This window comes from Propithecus coquereli, unplaced genomic scaffold, assembly GCF_000956105.1.
Source record: "Propithecus coquereli isolate 6110/MARCELLA unplaced genomic scaffold, Pcoq_1.0 Scaffold114, whole genome shotgun sequence".
Lineage (NCBI taxonomy): Eukaryota > Metazoa > Chordata > Mammalia > Primates > Indriidae > Propithecus > Propithecus coquereli.
In genome coordinates, this window is record NW_012135414.1 from 1,307,946 (window position 1) to 1,325,573 (window position 17,628).

Sequence of the window (17,628 nt, forward strand, 5' to 3'; positions counted from 1 at the left end):
AGTCTGTGGCTGTCCAGCAGAGACGGGAGGGAGACACATTCTGCATTCTCCCCCTCACTCGCGCCCTCTGTCTCGGTTTTTCTCTTCCCTCTGTTTTTCTGAAGGCCTTCGTGGCGGCCCTGAGCTGGTGGGAGAAGAGGTTTTTCCCAGCCATGGATCGATGCCCGGCATGCGGGGCTGTCGGGGTTGACAGGGCTGACCTTTACAGAGCTCGGGTTTTCTCTCCCTGCTGGGAGCCCAGGAAGGTCTTGCGGTAGAGAGAGGGAGGGTGAGAAGTCTGGGCCTCGAGGGGGCCAGGCTGGGGGCGGGTGCTCTGAAGACAGGAAGAGGGAGCCTCTTGGAGCTTAGGAAGGCCTTTGAGGTCATTTGTTTAAATCTCTCCCACATACACCACTTTACAGATGAGAAAACTGAGGCTCGGTGAAAAGTGACTTGGCTCAAGGTCACTTAGAGAGGCTTTGGCAGAGCTCCTGAATCCAGACTGTGTGTATGCGTGTGTGTGCATGTGTGTGTGTGTGTGTGCATGTGTGTGCATATACACACCTGTCCATCCATACACATATATGTATTTATATGCATATATGTATACATCATGTGTATATATACATGCACTTAATGTTATACAATGTAATATGTGTATATATCATTCAAATATTTATACGTGTGTTTGTATGAAAGGCTGGCTGCGCCCGCGTGTGGCGCCGTGGCTGTGCTCGCTCTAGCCACAGACAGTTCTGTACAGCAGAGCCCCGGTCCCCGCTGATCCCTGAGCAACCGCACTGCACGCAATTCTACAGAGCAATGGGGAGGAGCTGAAGAAATCTCATGGTCCTTTTCAAATCTTTCCTTCCTCCTCCTCCTCCTCCACCAAGATTTTCCTTCAAAGCCCGGTTTGAATCCTTCAGAAATAGAACTTGGCTGCGAAGTCACTTTGAAAGACTTTCCGTATGTTAATTGCAGCCGGCCAAGGTCTGGAGCAGAGGTGGGAACCCACCATCTGCAGATGGGGTCGGCCCCCAGCGCGCTCTGCAAATCCCCGTCATCTGGCAGGTGTCGTTTTGGGTTAATTAAGAGCTACACTGAGCCCGTTTACCTGTCACTTCAGAGAATTTTAGGCAACTTTGACTTTCTTGCCATCTCTGAGCTTTGAGCGAAGGAGAAACTGAAAACACTTCTGATTCTGGCGATGTTCCTGTCCCTGGAACCTCCAGGACAGCTGCGTTGAGAGCATTTTATCACAGCCCCCTTTAAACTTTTTGTTTTAATCAGTATTTTCTAGTTACCACATTGGTTTTTACAGTCAGCTCTTCTATATTTGGAAGACAGTGCCGTTTGGGGGAAACCCACCATTTTTCTTGAATTTCTTAAGCCTCTGCTTTCTTTCTGAGTCTTTGAGGAAAGAACATATATTCTTCTGGTTTCGTTCTGTTTAGTGGCTTTGGAGGTACTTTCAATTTGTGGTCTGGGGCCTCTTTCAGCGCTTGGAGTTTTGGTTGTCAGAGCTAACCTTGGAGCTCTGGGTTCATGGGGGGATGACTCAGTTAGACCCAGATAGCTGGGGTCTCCATTGGTCAGTAGGCCTCCTTCTTCAGCATGAGAGAACTTTCTGGGGTGATGATAATGTTCTATATCTTGGTAGGGATTTGAGTCATATGAGTCTATGCATTTGTCAAAATGCAGCAATAGCACATTTAAGATTTGTACATTTCATTGTGTATAAATTTTACATTCAAAGAAAGAACTTGTAAACAAACAATGAACTTCAGTTAATAATACACATGTTGAATTACTTAGGGAAAAGTGTACCGACGTCTGTAGTTTACTTGGAAATGCAAAAAAAAAAAAAGAAAATTAAGATGAATGAAAGGCTAGAGGGATGGAGAGATATATGACAAGCAAGCATAAGAAAATACAGATGGTAGAATTAGGTGGTGGATACACAGGAGTTTGCTATAAAATTCCTTCAGTTTTGCTGTGTGTTTGAAAATTTTCAAACACACTGGGGTTCGGGAATAGGTATGGTGGGAGGACTCCCTCTTCACTCGCTAGCCCAGCCCAGTGAGGTGTTCCTTGGGATGGTGGAAGCCCTGGGGTCTGGAAATACCGGCCGGGGTCCCAGGCCCTGCACTGTCTGGGACAGTGACCCTGAGGATGGGAAGGTTGAGGGAAATTATCTCTAACGTTCATCCCAGGCCTGGTCATCTGTGACTATGAGTAATCGCACAGGTCGGTGAGGTTCAACTAAAATAAATTTGTTGTGTGAAGGGCGGTAGGCTAATTTTATTTTCCACCCGTGCAGGGAAGAAGCAAATTGCTTGGATTTAGGTGGAAATGAGGGGAGTGACTGTCAGGCCTTTAGGTGCCCGGGTGGTTGGTGGGGGAGAGAAGTTCCTCGGGCCCCAGCCCTGGCTGTCTGGCTCCCGCATCCTCTCCTTGGGTTATTGTGGGGATGATGCCTGACTGCTTCTGGGCTTGCCCTCCCGTTTGTCCTCCGAGGCCCCGTGTGGACAGTTCCCAAGCAGCCCTCCCCTCCAGCCTGCCTGGGCTCTGCAGGACTCCCTGTGTCCGGCCTCTTATCAAACCCGCTCTCCCCTCAGAGCCTCAGCCTCCCAATCTGCGACACAGGAGTGTGCTGAGCATGGTGACCAATCCGATCCCTTCCTGTTCTGACATTTCTGCAGCTCTGTATTTCTTTCTGTCACTTTGTTTCCTCTTCACACCTCCCCAGGGCAGGGGAGGAGCTAGGATCAGGGGGCTGCTGTGAGGGCAGAAATTCTGAGTTTGTTTTCTCTCCTCTCAAAGAAGAAAAGGGACTAAATCCTCACCACACAGAAGCATCTGTAACCATGAAGCCATTTGATCCTCTCCACAAGCTTAAGAGTAGAGACTCTCCTTCCCTCCATTTCACAGATGAGGAAACTGAGGCTCAAGTGGTAAATCTACATGCCCAAGGCCACACAGCCTGGAAGAGGCAGGGCCTGGCCTGGAGCCTGGGTCCGCGTGACTCCAAGGGCCATTTTCTTTCTTCTCCTCCAGGTGAGCCGCTCTGGGCACGACTGGCAGGTGGAGCACACCCTGGGTGTGACCCTGGTGTGGGCCTGGAAGGGGACCAGCCCTCTGTTCTCAGTCCCATTGCTGGTGGCTAAAGAAGGGGGAGCAGTCCCTTGGGCCCCGGAATCCCATCGTGGCTGTCTGCCTTGTGCACCCCTTTCCCTGGTTCAAATAGTTGCAACAGCTGGCTGGCTTCTCCCAGCACCTTGAACTCAAGATAAGATTGATGCAAACCGTCACTGGCCACCTAGCGGAAAAGTCCTATGTTCTCCCCAAGGTGTCTGCCCCATTTCCAGGTGGACGGTCACTTTCCCATGCTCACCTTTGGCTCAGGCTTCCCGGGCTCCGGGATGCACACTGTTCTTTGACCACTTCCTTTCATCTCAACCCCGCTGGCCACCCAAACATGGGACTCAACTAATTCCTCTGATTTCCGTGTGGGGAGAAAACACCAACCCAGTCATCCCCGGCATTTGAGTGTGAGTGCATGGGAGACGGGCAGCGGGCAGGCTGAACTCCCACCCAGACAACCGAAAATGGGAATTTGGACATCCCACTTCTTAAATGTTCTTCCGCCCGCCCCATCATAGGGCACAGGCGTCTTCCTTTTTCTCCCCCTTTCTCACTCTGAAGAGCAAAACCTCCCACAGTTCAAGTCCTTCCAGTTTCTCATGCACACCACTTTAGCTCTGTCTAGGAAACCCTGCCCTGAAACCCGCTTCTGGGCTTCCTTTGGCATAGCCAAGAACTCAGTGAAAGCTATAAAATTATTTTAGGGACCGATTCAGTTTTTAGGGGAGGCTCTTCCCTCCTCCCTCCTTCCTTATCCTCCCCAGTCTCCTCGGCATGAGGAGAAGGTAGTTTTGCTCGTCCAGTAACATTATTTCGGTTACCTCTCGCCAATCCTGTGATGTAGGTGCTTTTATCGGGCCCGTATTCAAGATGAGGAGACCGTGCCCAGAAGGTTCAATCGCTTGCCTAAGGTCACACAACCAATGAGCGGAGGGGCTGCCCGCAGAGTGTCCTCTCAGCCCTGCCACCAGAATGCCCGTGCCCACCTGCGCACACACCCTCCCTTCCCCACCCGCCTGCCCGCTCTCTGCTGCCACGGCACCATATTGGGACCCATGCTCAGTGCTGCCTCCAGGCCTGGTCTCATAGCTCTAGGTCCTGTCCTGTTTTCCTCGTGGGACTGCTCAGTCCCAGGGGCTGAGGGTGGAGAAGATCACGGCACGTGTTTTGTTGTTGAAGGAGTTCTTAGGGCTTTACGTGTGACCAACTCCAGATAGCGCCAGGAGCTGTCTCTGGGGAGGGCCCATGTGCTGTGCGCCCCGCAGATGGAGGTCTCACTGCCCACCGAGTGACAGCCACCTAGGTGCAGGCTGGCACCCCAGTCAGGCCTCATAGAAGCTTTTCTATGAATATGTAAAGAAAAGGTTTTCCCACTTAAGGGGTTTGTATTAATATTTTTGAGAGATGCCAAAAGCATAGGTCAATTAGTAGAAAGAGGCAGGGGGCCTGTGGTGTCATCAGAAAAGGTGTTTATCGTGAGATCTTTGTTTTGGGCCTTTTGGGTGCATCTCTGGAGGCCCCAACAAAAGCCAGAAGCAGGGATTTTTGTTTTCTGCCCTGAGAACATTATTCCCGCCCTTGAGGAACATCATGTCCTGCCTGTGGATACTGCAGCTGTGTCATCTCCCGAGCAGGGTCCCTCTTGCTGGGACAGTGGCAGCAGCCTCCGGTGGGGCCCCTGACTGCAGGCCAGGCTCCTCCAGCCCTGTCCTCCAGATAGTGGCACTCCCCGGTCTGAAGCCTTCCCTGGTCCCAGCCCTACGGGGGGAAAAGCATTACATTCCTGCCTCACACCCTATCTGTTCTGTGGCTACCTCTGCCGGGGCCTCACGGAACACCTGGCCATCTGAGGTGACACCCTGACCAGCCCATCCCAGGCTTTGGCTGGTGCCTGGAATGCCTGCCTTTCCCTGCCGTCAAAATGCCACCCATTCTTCAAGGCCTGGTTTATTCGCTCCCCTCCACCCCAGAAAGTGTCCCCAGGGTGTCCCCAGGCCTTCTCTGGGCAGGACAAACTTCACTTTCTAAGCTGCTCTTACCAAGTTCCAGGACAGAAGGCGAGTGCTCCTCGGATATGGTGATGGTGGTGAGTTCCAGCAGGGGAAGCCAAGCAGAGGCTCAGAGCCCTGAATCCAAGGGAAGCCAGGATCAGGTGGGGCCCACAGAGCACCCAGGCTCAGCAGACAGGAAGGGCCTATAGCTGTCACTCGGTCTGATCTGTCCTTTCTACAGGTGGGGAAACAGAGGCCCGGGGAGGGAAGGCAGTGCCATGTAGGCTAGAGGATCCTGGGCTGGAAGACGGGAGCCTGGCCATGGAGTCGCCCCCTGGCCTGGGCGAGTCTCCCCACCTTCCTGAGGCTCCGTTTTCTCACACAGAAAATGTCGACAGTTGTATGCATCATGTGAGCATCGCAGGATTGTTAGGAGGGTTCAACGAAGTCCTGGATGCCAAGGAGGCCTTGGTGACCAATATAGGATCATTATTATGTGTCATTATTTACATTTACTGAGCACCCACTAGATGCCAGGCACTCTATATATCAGTTCACTTGGTTTCCACAACAACCACATAGTCTTGACAACAACTTGTCATTTGCCCCTACTTTACAGAGGAGGGAACTGAGGCACAGAGAGGTTGAGTTACCTGCTGAAGGTCACAGAGCTAGGAAGAAACAAACCCAGGATTTGAAGCCATGCAGTCTGGCTCCAGAGACCTTGCTCCTTGCCTCTGTGCCAAACTGACTGAGGCCCATGGGGTCTGGTGGCAGCACATGGCTTGAACCTGGGCAGTCTGCTGCTTCCCAGCCAGCTTGGTGGCCCGGCTAGGCCATGACTATAGCCAGGCAGCTCCCTTGGTGACTGACGACCTGGCCCCTCCATATGTCATGGGGTGAGGGCTCCCTACACTCAGCCAGCTTCCTGTGTGGCACTTCAGATAACTGCACACCACCACACAGTCCCCGACATGTGGCTGGACTGGCCCCTATGTCAGTCTCATGCCCCAGGGACGGGCAAGCTCCCCTTCCCCAGAGGGCATCAGCCTCACAGGCATCTCACAGCACCGGGGCCCCGTGTTGGGGGTGCCCACCACACCACCACTCTTAGCCCATCAGGGGGTGGTCCCTGGTGGGTTCATTTCCTCCACCAAGGGGCGGTATGGTGTGGCGGGCAATGGAGTGGGAGAAATTGGTTTGGATCCTGGCGCATAGCAGGTGCTCAGTACACCCTGGCTGTTGGTGCTAACGATGGGCGTAGTGGTTGCCATCATCTGACAGAGAGGTCTGCTCTGAAAGCGTGTCCTGGTTGACTTAGGAGTTCCCATTCATTCATTCATTCAACAAATAGTTGTCCATGCCCACTGGATGCCGGGCCCTGTGCTAGAGGCTGGGATAGAGACAGGAGCAGACAAACTCCCTGCCCCCACGGGGCTTACATCCTAGTGGAAGAGGCAGATAATTAACAAGATGAGTGTGATAAGACAGGTTGGACTGTGATAAGTTGTATGGAGAAAAATAAAGAAGGAAAGAGAAATGGGGCGGGAAGAGTTTCTTTTTAAAGGTGGTGGTCAGAGAAGGCTTCACAGGAAGACCATGTGTGAACGAAGCCTAGAAGCGGGTGAGGGAAGAGCCGTACCGACTGTGGAGGAACAAGTTACAGGGGAGCCGGGGGAGCTGCCAGGGATTTCTGGAGCACCCGCTCTCTGCTTTGGATGGGGCATCACGCGGCGGGTGGGGCGGCACACAGGTGCAGAGAGGAATCAGTCCGACCTGCAGGGCCAGACACGCCCATGCCACAGGGGACTCCCATGCAGGTCATGGCAAACCCAGTGCTGTGGCACGATGCGGAGAGGGGCTTCCCAGAGGAAGAGGTACCCAAGTACCTCTATACTCAGTACTGCAAGGCGAGGCAGGTGGGGACAGGGTCGAGGATGATGTACCCTGACTTAGGTACATCCTCTAGAAGAGTTGGGAGCTGCTTATGGCCCTTTGCAGACCCCCAGAAGCCAATTTCAGGATGGGTAACGTTAACTAACTCCAGCCGAATGGACCTGAGACATGTACTTTGGAAAGCTGGAGATCAGGGAGGCTTCCTGGAAGAGGTGGCCTTGGAGCTGGGCCTGGCAGCAGAAGCAACGTTGCTAAATAGAGATGCAGAGATAGCCTATGCCCTGGGCCCAGGCACAGTGCTGTCAAGAAGTGCCTCTGATGGGGCAGCTCCACAGGCACCTGAAGGGGAGGGTGGCTGTCCCTGTTCCCCAGGCTCCCAGGCTGCTCTGGATCTCTGCTCCCCCCAGACTGGCCCTGAGGAGGAGGAGGTGCCTGGCGCTGATGGATATGCCGAGGCTGGGCTGCTGCGGCCCGGCACTGTCACCATGCTCTCCCTCTGCACGCCGAACCTGACACCCTGACCACTGAGGCATAAAAAACAGAGAATTGGAAGGCTCAGCCTGTCAGGCTGGGAGTGGCCCCCAGAGAGGCCCGAGGAGGAGTGTGTGTGTGAGTGAGTGCGTGTGCTTGTGTGTGTGGACACGCTCTGCCTGTGGTTGCCGGTGGAGGTGGGGAGGAGGCCGGCCAGGCCCGGGGGGTGGGAGCGGCTGGCCCCTCAATCCTGCCTCATTATTCCTGCCCCACCTGGCCGGGCCCGGAGCCCCCTGGGCCCCGCATTTGGGCTTGGCCACAGGGGGGAGAGCGTGGCTCTTGGCCCTGAGTCCTGGTGGGTCCCTTCTGCGGGCTCTGGCCCTTCGCCACTTATAGGCATGCTTGGGGGCGTCGTGGGGCTGTGTAACTCCCACCAGCTTGCCTGTGTGCTCTGTACCCTGCAGCTTTACAGAGCCCCTCAGTAGCTGCTTCCCAGGCCCCGCTCCAGGGCCTGTGCCGAGTACGCCCTGCCAGGCACTGGGGGACCCAGCAATGAGTCAGGGCCAAAGCCCACCCTCTGGGGAGTGACAGACAGGCCCTTCTGGCCACAAGACCAAGGCAGCAACATTAGGAGGGACAGAGCTGTGACCTCTTCTCCTGTGACCTGGTGGGTGGTAAGAGGCTCCTCAGGGGCAGGCAGCAAGAGCCCAGGGAAGTGCCAGGGGCAAGCGTCACACTCCAGGAGCAGCTGGGCCCACAACCACATGCAGCTGGCACCCCTTATGGTTCCTGCCCAAGCCTGCCCAGAACTGCTAACAAATACCCCTCCCCCTGTGCCTAGAAGGCCCCAGTGGACTCCCTCTTCCGTGCTCTCTGAGTCCTTGGCTTGCCCTTCATTTCAGCCAAGTTCCATCTGCCTCCTCCAGGCAGAGGGCCTGGGTTTATGTCTCATCTACCTGACTGGACTGAAGCCCCAGGAAAGCCACCCCAGATTCACAGCACAGAGGGCCAGACTAAGGTTGAGGTTAACTTTGTCCTCTATAAGCAGAGCCACGCAGGGAGCACACGGGGAGTGGAACTGAACCTATGCTGGGGTCCTGGAGTGACCTCAGTCGGGGATGAGAACCAAGCAGTCTGTGGCTTTGGACCTGGCCAAGCGTGCCAAGACCATTTTGTGAGAGGCCCTGGGCATCTCCTCACCTGTAAAAGGGCCAATGGCCCCAAGGAACACCTGGCACACGGTAGTTCCGTGGTACACATGTGAGAGGCTGGTATTCACTCCCAGTGAGATAAAAGGCTGTAGGGGACATACGGACAGTGCCAGCGACAGCTGTCCACTCGATTCTGGCATGGACCTGACTTGCCTATATTGATTACAGAAGGTACCTGCAGCTCATGGAAGAGGCAGATGCCATTGGCAGTCAGGCTGGCTGGGACCCATGGCCTTTTCTGAACTTGATTTGACATTTGGTTCCTGTTTCTCTCTCCACCCACCACATGCAGGGAGTGAGTTTTCCGGGAGCCCCTACAGCCACCCACAGTATTCCTCGTACAACGACTCCTGGAGGTTCCCCAACCCGGGGCTGCTTGGTGAGTACTGGTGGAGGCCCCGTGGGCCATCAGCTACCCCAGCTAGGCCTCCTCATTGGGCCAGGGGCCCTTGATGTCCTGGGCTCTATCCACTGAGGGAGAGTGGGTAGCTTGTCCAGACACATGGACTATGGGGCTGTCATGGGGGCCTTATGGCAGTATGCACCGCTCCAGCCCTGCCAGTGCCCTGGTCCCTCCCCCAGATGTCTGGTGGATCAGGAAAAATGACACAGAGGGGAACAGCAAAGAAAGGGCACTGAAGAAGAGAGAGGAAGGTGGGGAAAGTGCCTGCCCATGAGTAACGTATATTTCTTAAGAATCGTTCATTACATATTCAGGTGAGAACTGTCTAAATAAGAGGCAGTGAAGACAGCAACTTGGATTGACTGGTAGTGGCTGCCTTGGTAAGAACTCTGAGGCCAGTAATTGATTAGTGATGTCTGCCATGGGCATCACCAAAGCCAGCTCTGTTGGACACTGGCTGCCCTGTGGTGGAGGGCCTGCTGAGGCGTGCCATCCAGGGCTCAGCCAGTGCCCGCCCGCTGCCCCAGGCAGACTGGCAGATTGTCCTGTGTGCCAGCCTGACCCATGGAAATCATCAGTATATTTGGGCCACCCGAAGCCCAAGCAGGAATAACCCAGCCCTCAAAAGGCCAAGAAGAGCCTTTTGTTGTATTGAAATGAACTTACGTGAAACCAGCTAGTGAGTGCCAGCTGGACCTAAAGGTTCTGGAACGTGAAGCAGAGGCCTAGGCTCAGAGATGTCACTCACCACTGGGGACAGAGCCAGCCAATCAGCCTGCAGACAGCAACGCTGATCCCGCCCCCAGCGGTCAGCTAAGAATTTTCCAGTGGGAGCAGTAAAAGGTCAGACACAGAAGAGCCCTCTGAGACCACCCAGGTTTGTCTGTCCAGCTTAACAAGGCCTCCTGAAGGAAGAGCCCATTAATTCCCTGGATCCTTAATTATTTCAGGACTGAGAAACCTAGGCTTCATCAGAAAAGCAACAACCTGGTATCTTCAAACTCAAGTTGCCAAGCCGTAGGTCTGTGAAGCCTCAGCCTTGACCCCTTCCCAAACCTGGTTTGGTGATTAGGACAGACGCATGGTATGGACACTGCCTGTCTGTCTCTTGCTCCCTCCAGTCCATGCTCTTGGGCCCAGGGCTGTCCAGAGCATTTTGGTGTGTTGTGCATAACTTGTGGATGAAGTAACGAACGATGCCAATTAGTGCTCCAGGTCCCGCGCTAGGGAGATTTTGCACCTTGCAGAAGACGACCAGGCTCTTATTATCTGTGGTCTCTGGGAGGGGCAAGATCTGTGAATTAATCTCTTCTCAAACTTCTTTTTTGGTTTTGGTCAAAAATTATTTCTAAATATTGAACCAAGGTCTCTACTTATTTGATGCTTTTCCTTAAACAGACCCTCTGAGATGGCCCAGCTGTCAGTCTCAGGACACGGGAGGCATGGGCTGTCTGTGGTCTTCCTGAACGAGGGTCTTCCAGCAGTGGTGGGGGCAGGGCGGTGGGTCTTGAGGCCTGAGCCTGGGAGCCTTTCCCTGGATATCTGTCTCGGTCAGAGCCCTGGTCACAGTGCTGCTGGGAGACCCACAGGGGATGTGGCACAAAGGAGACCTGGGCATCAGCTTGTGGGAGTGATTCTTTCTGTTGGGGATGTGACCCTAAGGAGATCATGTTGGCCCAGGGCTGCCACATATGACTGTGCATGCCCAAGGGGACAAATGGGGGCTGAAATCCAGCCCATGCATGGCACAAAGCCCTGAGCCCTGGCACAGGGCTACACCTGCTGAGAAAGGGTATCTTTTTCTGATTTTCACAAGGTGTCCTAGAGGTTGGCAGTGGCCCTCATTTATTTGCCTGGGAATTCAAAAGACAGAGAAGTGGGCGGAAACTGCATAGGCAGATGTGGCAAAGGGGCAGAGTAAGACGTGGGGTGGCCTGTGGAGTGTGCAGGAGCAGGGACCTGGAACACTGGGCTGAGAAGTTTGGACCTGATTGTGTGGGCAGCTGGGTGTCTGAGGGAATGGGAGGGACTGGGGGGCTAGACCGCCCCTGAGGCTTCCGCTGCTCCAGTGGGAGTGGAGCCAGTTTACATGCCCGGTCGTTAGGTTGGGCTGTGTGCCGGCGTGGGAAAGATGCAGGCTCTGTCCCGGGGAGTGCACAGGCCGGGGGCGACGGAACCTCAGGCAGGGGTGTCTGCACTGGGAGGTGCTCAGTGCCTTTAAGGGGGCCAGAGACAGTGCGGAGAGAAGGAAGAGGAATCAACTCTGTTCATCTAAGTGAGCACTTGCCAACAAGAAAACCCTTCACAGGAGTTATCCCATCTTATCCTTTCGACGACTCCATAGAGCACATATTATCTCTGTAATACAGAAGAGGAGAGTGCGGCTCAGAAAGGTTAATTGATTCACCTGAAGTCACACAGCATGCAGATGGCAGAATGAGGGCTTATATTCAGATCCACCTGACACCAGGGCCTATTTTCATAACCAGTATGTGACGTGGTACTCTTACTGTTCCCCACTCACTCACAGTCTGCACAATACTACAGCGGGAAAAGAGGCCTCATCTCTCTGTAGAAACAGGCCCTAAATACTCAGACCCGGTGCATGATGAGAACGGCTCTGGCCTAGTTTTGAGAGCCGGGTTACTGTATAACGGACTCTCAGTTGCAAGCAACAGAATCCACTTTGGCCAGTTTAAGCAGAAAATGAATTTATTAAGGGATATTAGAGGCTCCCAGAATCTTCAGGAAGACCAAAAAGAGATAGGCATGGGACACAGCTGGGAACAACACCCAGCCGCACCACTGGGGCTGCTCCCGCACACACACTCCTGCTGTGGCCAGCAGGCCCCAGCGGCACCCCCTGCAGCTGCCCCTCTGCTGCGCTGTACCAGGGGCTGGAGCTGGGCGTCAGAAGCTCTGCCCTTCTACCCACTTCCGATGCATGGAGTCCCCCAGCTGCTTCCTCAAGTCGCTCCCTTCCCAGTCAAGGTCATACATGAGACAGTCTAATTGTCAGCGCCCACGTACCACACCTGTGCCCTAGCAGCAGGGCAGGCTGGGGGGTGAGTTCTGACTTCTAGCTCGAAGAGGCGGCCTCGGACCACAGGAAACTCTGCAAACACAGGGACAGTACGAACGACGTTGGGCAGCTGCAAACATGAGAACGGGGCCCTGTGCTGCCCAAGCTACAACCTGGGAGTCCTAGTCAGGTCACCCCCCAGTCTGGGCCTCTGCTGCCTCAGGTGCAATTTGAGGATGGTCGCCGTGGCAGCCTCATTCGAGCAGGAGCTGACCACGATGCTCTCTTGAGGCTCATGGCCAGAATAACAGTGAATAACATGCTTTCCTGAAGATTTGAGAGACTCCTGGCTCGCCGACCCACAGCCCTGCAAATAACTCCAGCCTGTTCACATCTACCGCCCCTCCCCACAGCGTCCCCAGGGCTTGGCTGAGAGAATCCCCCAGGGCAGGGAGACCTAGACCAATTGTTCCGGCCATCTGGGGAAGGTGCCAGGGTGTGGAAACCCTGGCTCCTTGGTGCTCCCGCTGGATCAGTGGGCACCGAGGGAGCAGGTGAGGGCCTGCACACACGCACACACTCATATGCATGTGCTCACAGCCTCACGTCCTCCCTCCACTCTCACACGCCCTCGCACACGCTAGCCGCACCCCGGCCAGCCTGGCTGAAGCCTCCTTAGCAGAAACACGGCCGAAGTGAGGGGCGGCAGGGCCAGCAGAGGAAGCAAGGGGCTCACTGCACGTTGGCATCTTGGGAGAACGTCGCTCCCCACGATCCCCAGCCAGGGCGGCGTGGGGCCCCAGGCCAGCGAGGGGCCGCAGAGACATCGGGGCAGGGCTGGAGGGGAGAAAGGGCGGGCGGTCAATTAGGATTAGAACGGGCGCCTGTGCCGCTGTAAAGGGATTAGAGGGCAGCGGAGCCGGAATGACTGTGTCAAGCAGTAAATTGATGATAATGTGAATTAGAGAGGAAAAATGACAGAAGAAAGGACAAGTTTATTCTAGATGGAGGTCTAATGGGCACCGGAAAGACAGAGTGCTTTGCGAGGTGATGTTTTCATTTTTCACGGTAGATGCAAACTCTCAGGACGGCCTGGCCGGGAGGCGAGGCTTTGGGCACGAGCGAGTCAGAGCCCAGGGCAGAGGTGGCCAGGTGGGGGTTGGACGGCAGAGCCAGGGATCCTTCTGGCAGGAGCCTTGACTTCCATTTCCTGCCTCTGGGGGCCTATCTGAGGGGCAGCCCCTGTGACTGTCCTTGTGCCGTGCCCAGGCCTGCAGGGACGGGCCCCCTTGCACACATATGCCCCTATCCCCCACGCCTGCTGCAGGCAGGCCGCAGGGCTGACACTGCAGATGCTCTGTGAGTGACGGCCCCCATGCTGTCCCCATCCCACAGAAGAGAGCACAGAGAAAGGCTGGCAGGTGTCTCTGAATCAGGGCTCTGACTCGGGAGGTGACAGAGGAGGCTGCAGAAAACTCCATCTCTGGAAATACTTAGGCATGGGGTTGGTGTCTGTCCCTTCCAGAACAGTACAGCCTGCCTGCTCCAGCACTGTCATTGTTGCCTGCCGCCATACTGTCTTGGTGTGGTGTGAGGAAGGACAGGCAGGGAGTGGTAGTGTATGTGCTAATCAGGGCTGAGTTTGGAGGGGAGGAGGCACATGCTGATGTGCCCCCATCCCACCCTCTTGGTTACATACTAGCTGTATGACCTTGGGCAAGGTACTTAACCTCTCTGTGCCTCATTTTCCTCATCTGTAAAATGGGGACAGTAATAGTTCTTACCTGGTAGGGTTGTTGTGGAAATTAAGAGTTAGTGGAGATAGAGTGCTTAGAAATGTGATCATTTTCACAGCTCTTTCAAGTCCTCCTCTCACGGTGCCGTCACAATAGCCCCACTGTGACCCCTTTTTACAGATTAAAAAACTGAGGCTCAGGGGAATGAAGTCCCTTGTTCAAGGTCTCACAGCCAAGAAGTGGCAGAGCACGACTGGCAAACTCTAGGACTCAGCCCCAGTTGTGGTGCAGGTGGAATCTCCTTTATTTGAAATGCTTGGGACCAAAACTGTTTTGGATTTCAGACTTTTTTCAGATTTTGGAATATTTTCATTATACTGGTTGAGCATCCCCGTTCCAAAAATCTGAAATGTGAAATGTCCCCAAATCTGACATGACCCTCAAAGGAAATGCCCACTGGAGCATTTCACATTTCGAATTTTTCAGGTTGAAGGGATGCTCAACCTGCAGCCGGGAGAATTGCCAGGATTTGGTTTGGATTTGGGTGAGATTGCGGAATGAGTCACTTCACCTGGGGACCTAAGCAGCTTGACAGGGCCCCAGCTGCTGCCCACCTAGACAAACAGGGCCCTCCAGGGTAGGGTGTAAAGCACTTGAACTGGAACAGGTCTTGAACCGGATGCAGACAGCCTGAATGTCTGGCCAGGCCCTGGCACCGAGAGTCTCTGTGGCTTTGGGCACACGACTTTGGTTTGTTGAACTTCAGTTTCCCCAAGCTGTGAAAGGAGGAGATTGGCCTAATGATTCTAACCTCTGTGGTTCTGAGAACCTGGGCCCCACAGCTCCCCCACCCCTGAGGAGGCTGCCGGAAAGGGGCCCCCAGGTCTGACCTCAGCTCCCTCTCCCATCTCTTCCAGGCTCCCCCTACTACTACAGCGCCGCTGCCCGAGGAGCTGCCCCGCCTGCAGCCGCCACTGCCTACGACCGCCACTGACCCTTGGAGCCAGGCAGGCGCCAAGCACTTGTGACACATATCATTGAGGGCGATAGCCTCCAGCCCCTCTGCAGCCAGCCAGAGAGGCCTGCTGAGACCGTCCCCAGCAACCTCCCCCAGACACCTGAAATTTCCACCTTCCCCTTCTCCTCCCCGGGACTGGGATTTTATGGCAGGGCTTTTGGACTTCTCGATGCTTGCCCGTTGCTAAGAGCCAATTGATGAGCTTCTCCCAGTGGCCACTGAGAACCAACAGACCATTCTGTGGACAACTGCAGCCCCGCCCAGCCTGCCAGTCCCCCAGCCATCTGACCATCTGTCTGTCAAAACCACCCAGGCCTGGGAAGGAGAGCTTGCTTTAGCGGCTTCAGCAGCACTCGTGTAAATACCTTCTTGCTTTTCTGTGGGCCCAAGGGTCCGACTGAGTAGACTGCCCAACCCATTATGCATCCTGCACTCACAGTGCATCATGGGACATCTTAGACCTGTGCACAGAGCATCCTCTCTGCCCTGGGTGCCCCCTGCCACGTGGGCTCAGAGCTGTCCTTGACACCAAGGGTGCCCACCTTGGGGCCCCAGCCTCCTGCTCACCTCTACTTCTTTCATGTCTTGACTGGGAGTTTCACTGGGCTGGTTGGGCTGCAAGCGCCCCCTGAGACCCCTCCTCGAAAGGAACATACTTTCAGGAGACGCACTGGCTTCCTGCCTCCATTTCCCTGGGGCCGATGGAGTATTAGCAACCCTTTTCCAGATCAAAGAACTCAAAGGGAACTGCTGGGGAGATTCCTCAGCTACCGTGCAAAAGCAAAATGTTATCCAAGGTGTTGACTGCACCGTGGACTTGGAGCGTCAGGGCTGGGTGGGATGCAGGAGATCATCCGATCCAAGCCCAGGAGGGGCCCGAGGCTCTCCTGACTCCCCCAGCCCCTGGGACTGTGTGTTTTCTGAGGCATATCCAGGCTCGAATCACTTTGGACACCCACCATGGACACTTCACCTACCCTCGAGGACCCCTGTGAGTGGATTCTGGGCAAGTCTGTCCCAGCCAGGTAGACAATGATTAACACAAAGGACTTTCCCCTGCACCAAGGACCCCAGACAACCTACAGCAGCCAGTCAGCACTTCTGCATGTCCGCTTGGGGCGGCCCCTCCCCGTCCTCATGGAGCTTAGCATGCAGCTGGGGCAGAGGTGCTGGGGTTGGGGGCAGAGCCCTACTTTGCACAGTGCATGCCCACCTGTTGATTGAAGGGGCTGTGATGGTCAGGGCCATGGCCAAGGACCACAGGAGCTTGGAGAGGGGCCTTGGAGAACTCACCGTGGGCTAGAGTGGCCAGAGGAAGCCAGCTGGGAAGATTTGGGGGACAGAGGAAGGCCTCCTGGGAGAGAGGCAGGAAAACCATGAGGAAGTGGTATGTGACCTGGGAGTGGTTTGGCGATAGGGGTGCCAGATGCCACCATCTCTATGCCTAGGGCCTCAATTCCTTGCATAGTCTCTCTTGTCAACTCAGAACAGCCAGGTGTAGCCCCTATCCAAACCCCAGCTGAATTACAGCAATGACAGTGGGCTTGGTCATCTCATATGACAGTGTCCCCCCATGCCAGTACATCACCAGGATGGCAGAGAGCTGGGGCAGAGAGAGCCTGGACGGGGGTTGTCAGTTCAGGCAAGCCCTGTCCCAGCCATTCCTCTGCTTTGCTGTGGGGCCTCAGACAGGACCCTTCACCTCTTTGAGCCTCAGCTGCCTTGGTACAGCAGAGTCACCTGTAGGGTCACCCAGCATCTCTCTGCTTCCCTTCCCCCTCCCAGGGAGCTGGGGCCATGCCAGGGCCGGCTGAGGCAGGCCCTCCACTCCTGAACAAGCACATGGGGTGGTGCCTGAGTCCTGCCCATACTTAGACCAAGTGGGAAACAAGAACACCCAGAGGTGCAGGATCCAGAAGAGCCTTGAAAAAGACCTAGTTCAGCTTCCCTTAGGGGAAACTGAGGCCCAGTTTGGGGAAGCCCAGGACCATGCAGGGAGGCAGAGCACAGCAGAGCAGACCTCCTCGGGCCAGCACTAAGTGTTTTGCTCCCCAGACTCCTGAGAGGTGGTGGGACAGAAGAGAAAACTGAGTCTCAACAAGGTGGAGTCCCCAGGCAGAGGTAGAGGTGGGGCTGGGACTCGGTCACCCCCATCTATCTACATCTTAGCCCTGGGGAGAGAGGTTGACAGTGAGGGCAGCAGGAGATGGCTCTGGGCCCAGTGCCCCAGACTGGGTGGCTGGGGCTGTTAGAACCGCCAAGGAAGCCCAGTCACCCAGGCCCAGCGAGCTCACACTCACCCTCTGGAACCCGCTAGGCAAAGAAGGGAGGTAACTAGAGCTAGAGCCACCTCCAGGAGCCGGGATAAACCGGCTCCAGCCTCCACCTGCCAGGTAAGGAAGGGGAAGGTGCATTACCTGGCTCCTCCCTCCCCCCATTAAGCAGGAAATGCTGGGTCAGGAGTCTTCCTCGCAGACCTTGGGCCTCTGCCCCCTGCCACCACTCTCTCGGAATGATGTGCACCCACATCTTTGGATCCTGGTCCCCCCCTGTGATTCCAGGCTGCCGGGAGGAGCTCAGCCGCCCCTGAACCAGCTGCCTAAGGCACACAGCATCCTCCCTCGGCCAAGCCCACCTGGCCCCCGCGGCCCCCTCTCCCCATCCTATTCCTCTTCTTGCCCCTGTGCTGAGCTCCCTCCCGGCCTTTCATCTCTCACCTGAGGCTTTGCGGGACCTCAGATTGGACTTGTATTTATT

The 17,628-nt window shown here is 55.3% G+C and overlaps 1 protein-coding gene across 9 annotated transcripts in view; it reads left to right on the forward strand.

The window, feature by feature from the left end:
• The window catches only part of PAX5 (paired box 5), a 177,665-nt gene extending 160,795 nt beyond the window's left edge, over positions 1 to 16,870 (forward strand). For 2 of the 9 annotated variants that reach the window (XM_012656089.1, XM_012656126.1), the window contains 2 exons: positions 8,985 to 9,071; positions 14,771 to 14,856. In XM_012656089.1, coding sequence (XP_012511543.1) covers positions 8,985 to 9,071; positions 14,771 to 14,847 — 164 coding nt within the window. In that variant the 3' untranslated portion in view covers positions 14,848 to 14,856. Of the gene's footprint in view, positions 1 to 8,984; positions 9,072 to 14,770 lie in introns of all 9 variants that reach the window. The other 7 variants (XM_012656098.1, XM_012656113.1, XM_012656063.1 and 4 more) reach the window with 6 other exon arrangements.
• Positions 16,871 to 17,628: the final 758 nt, after the last annotated feature.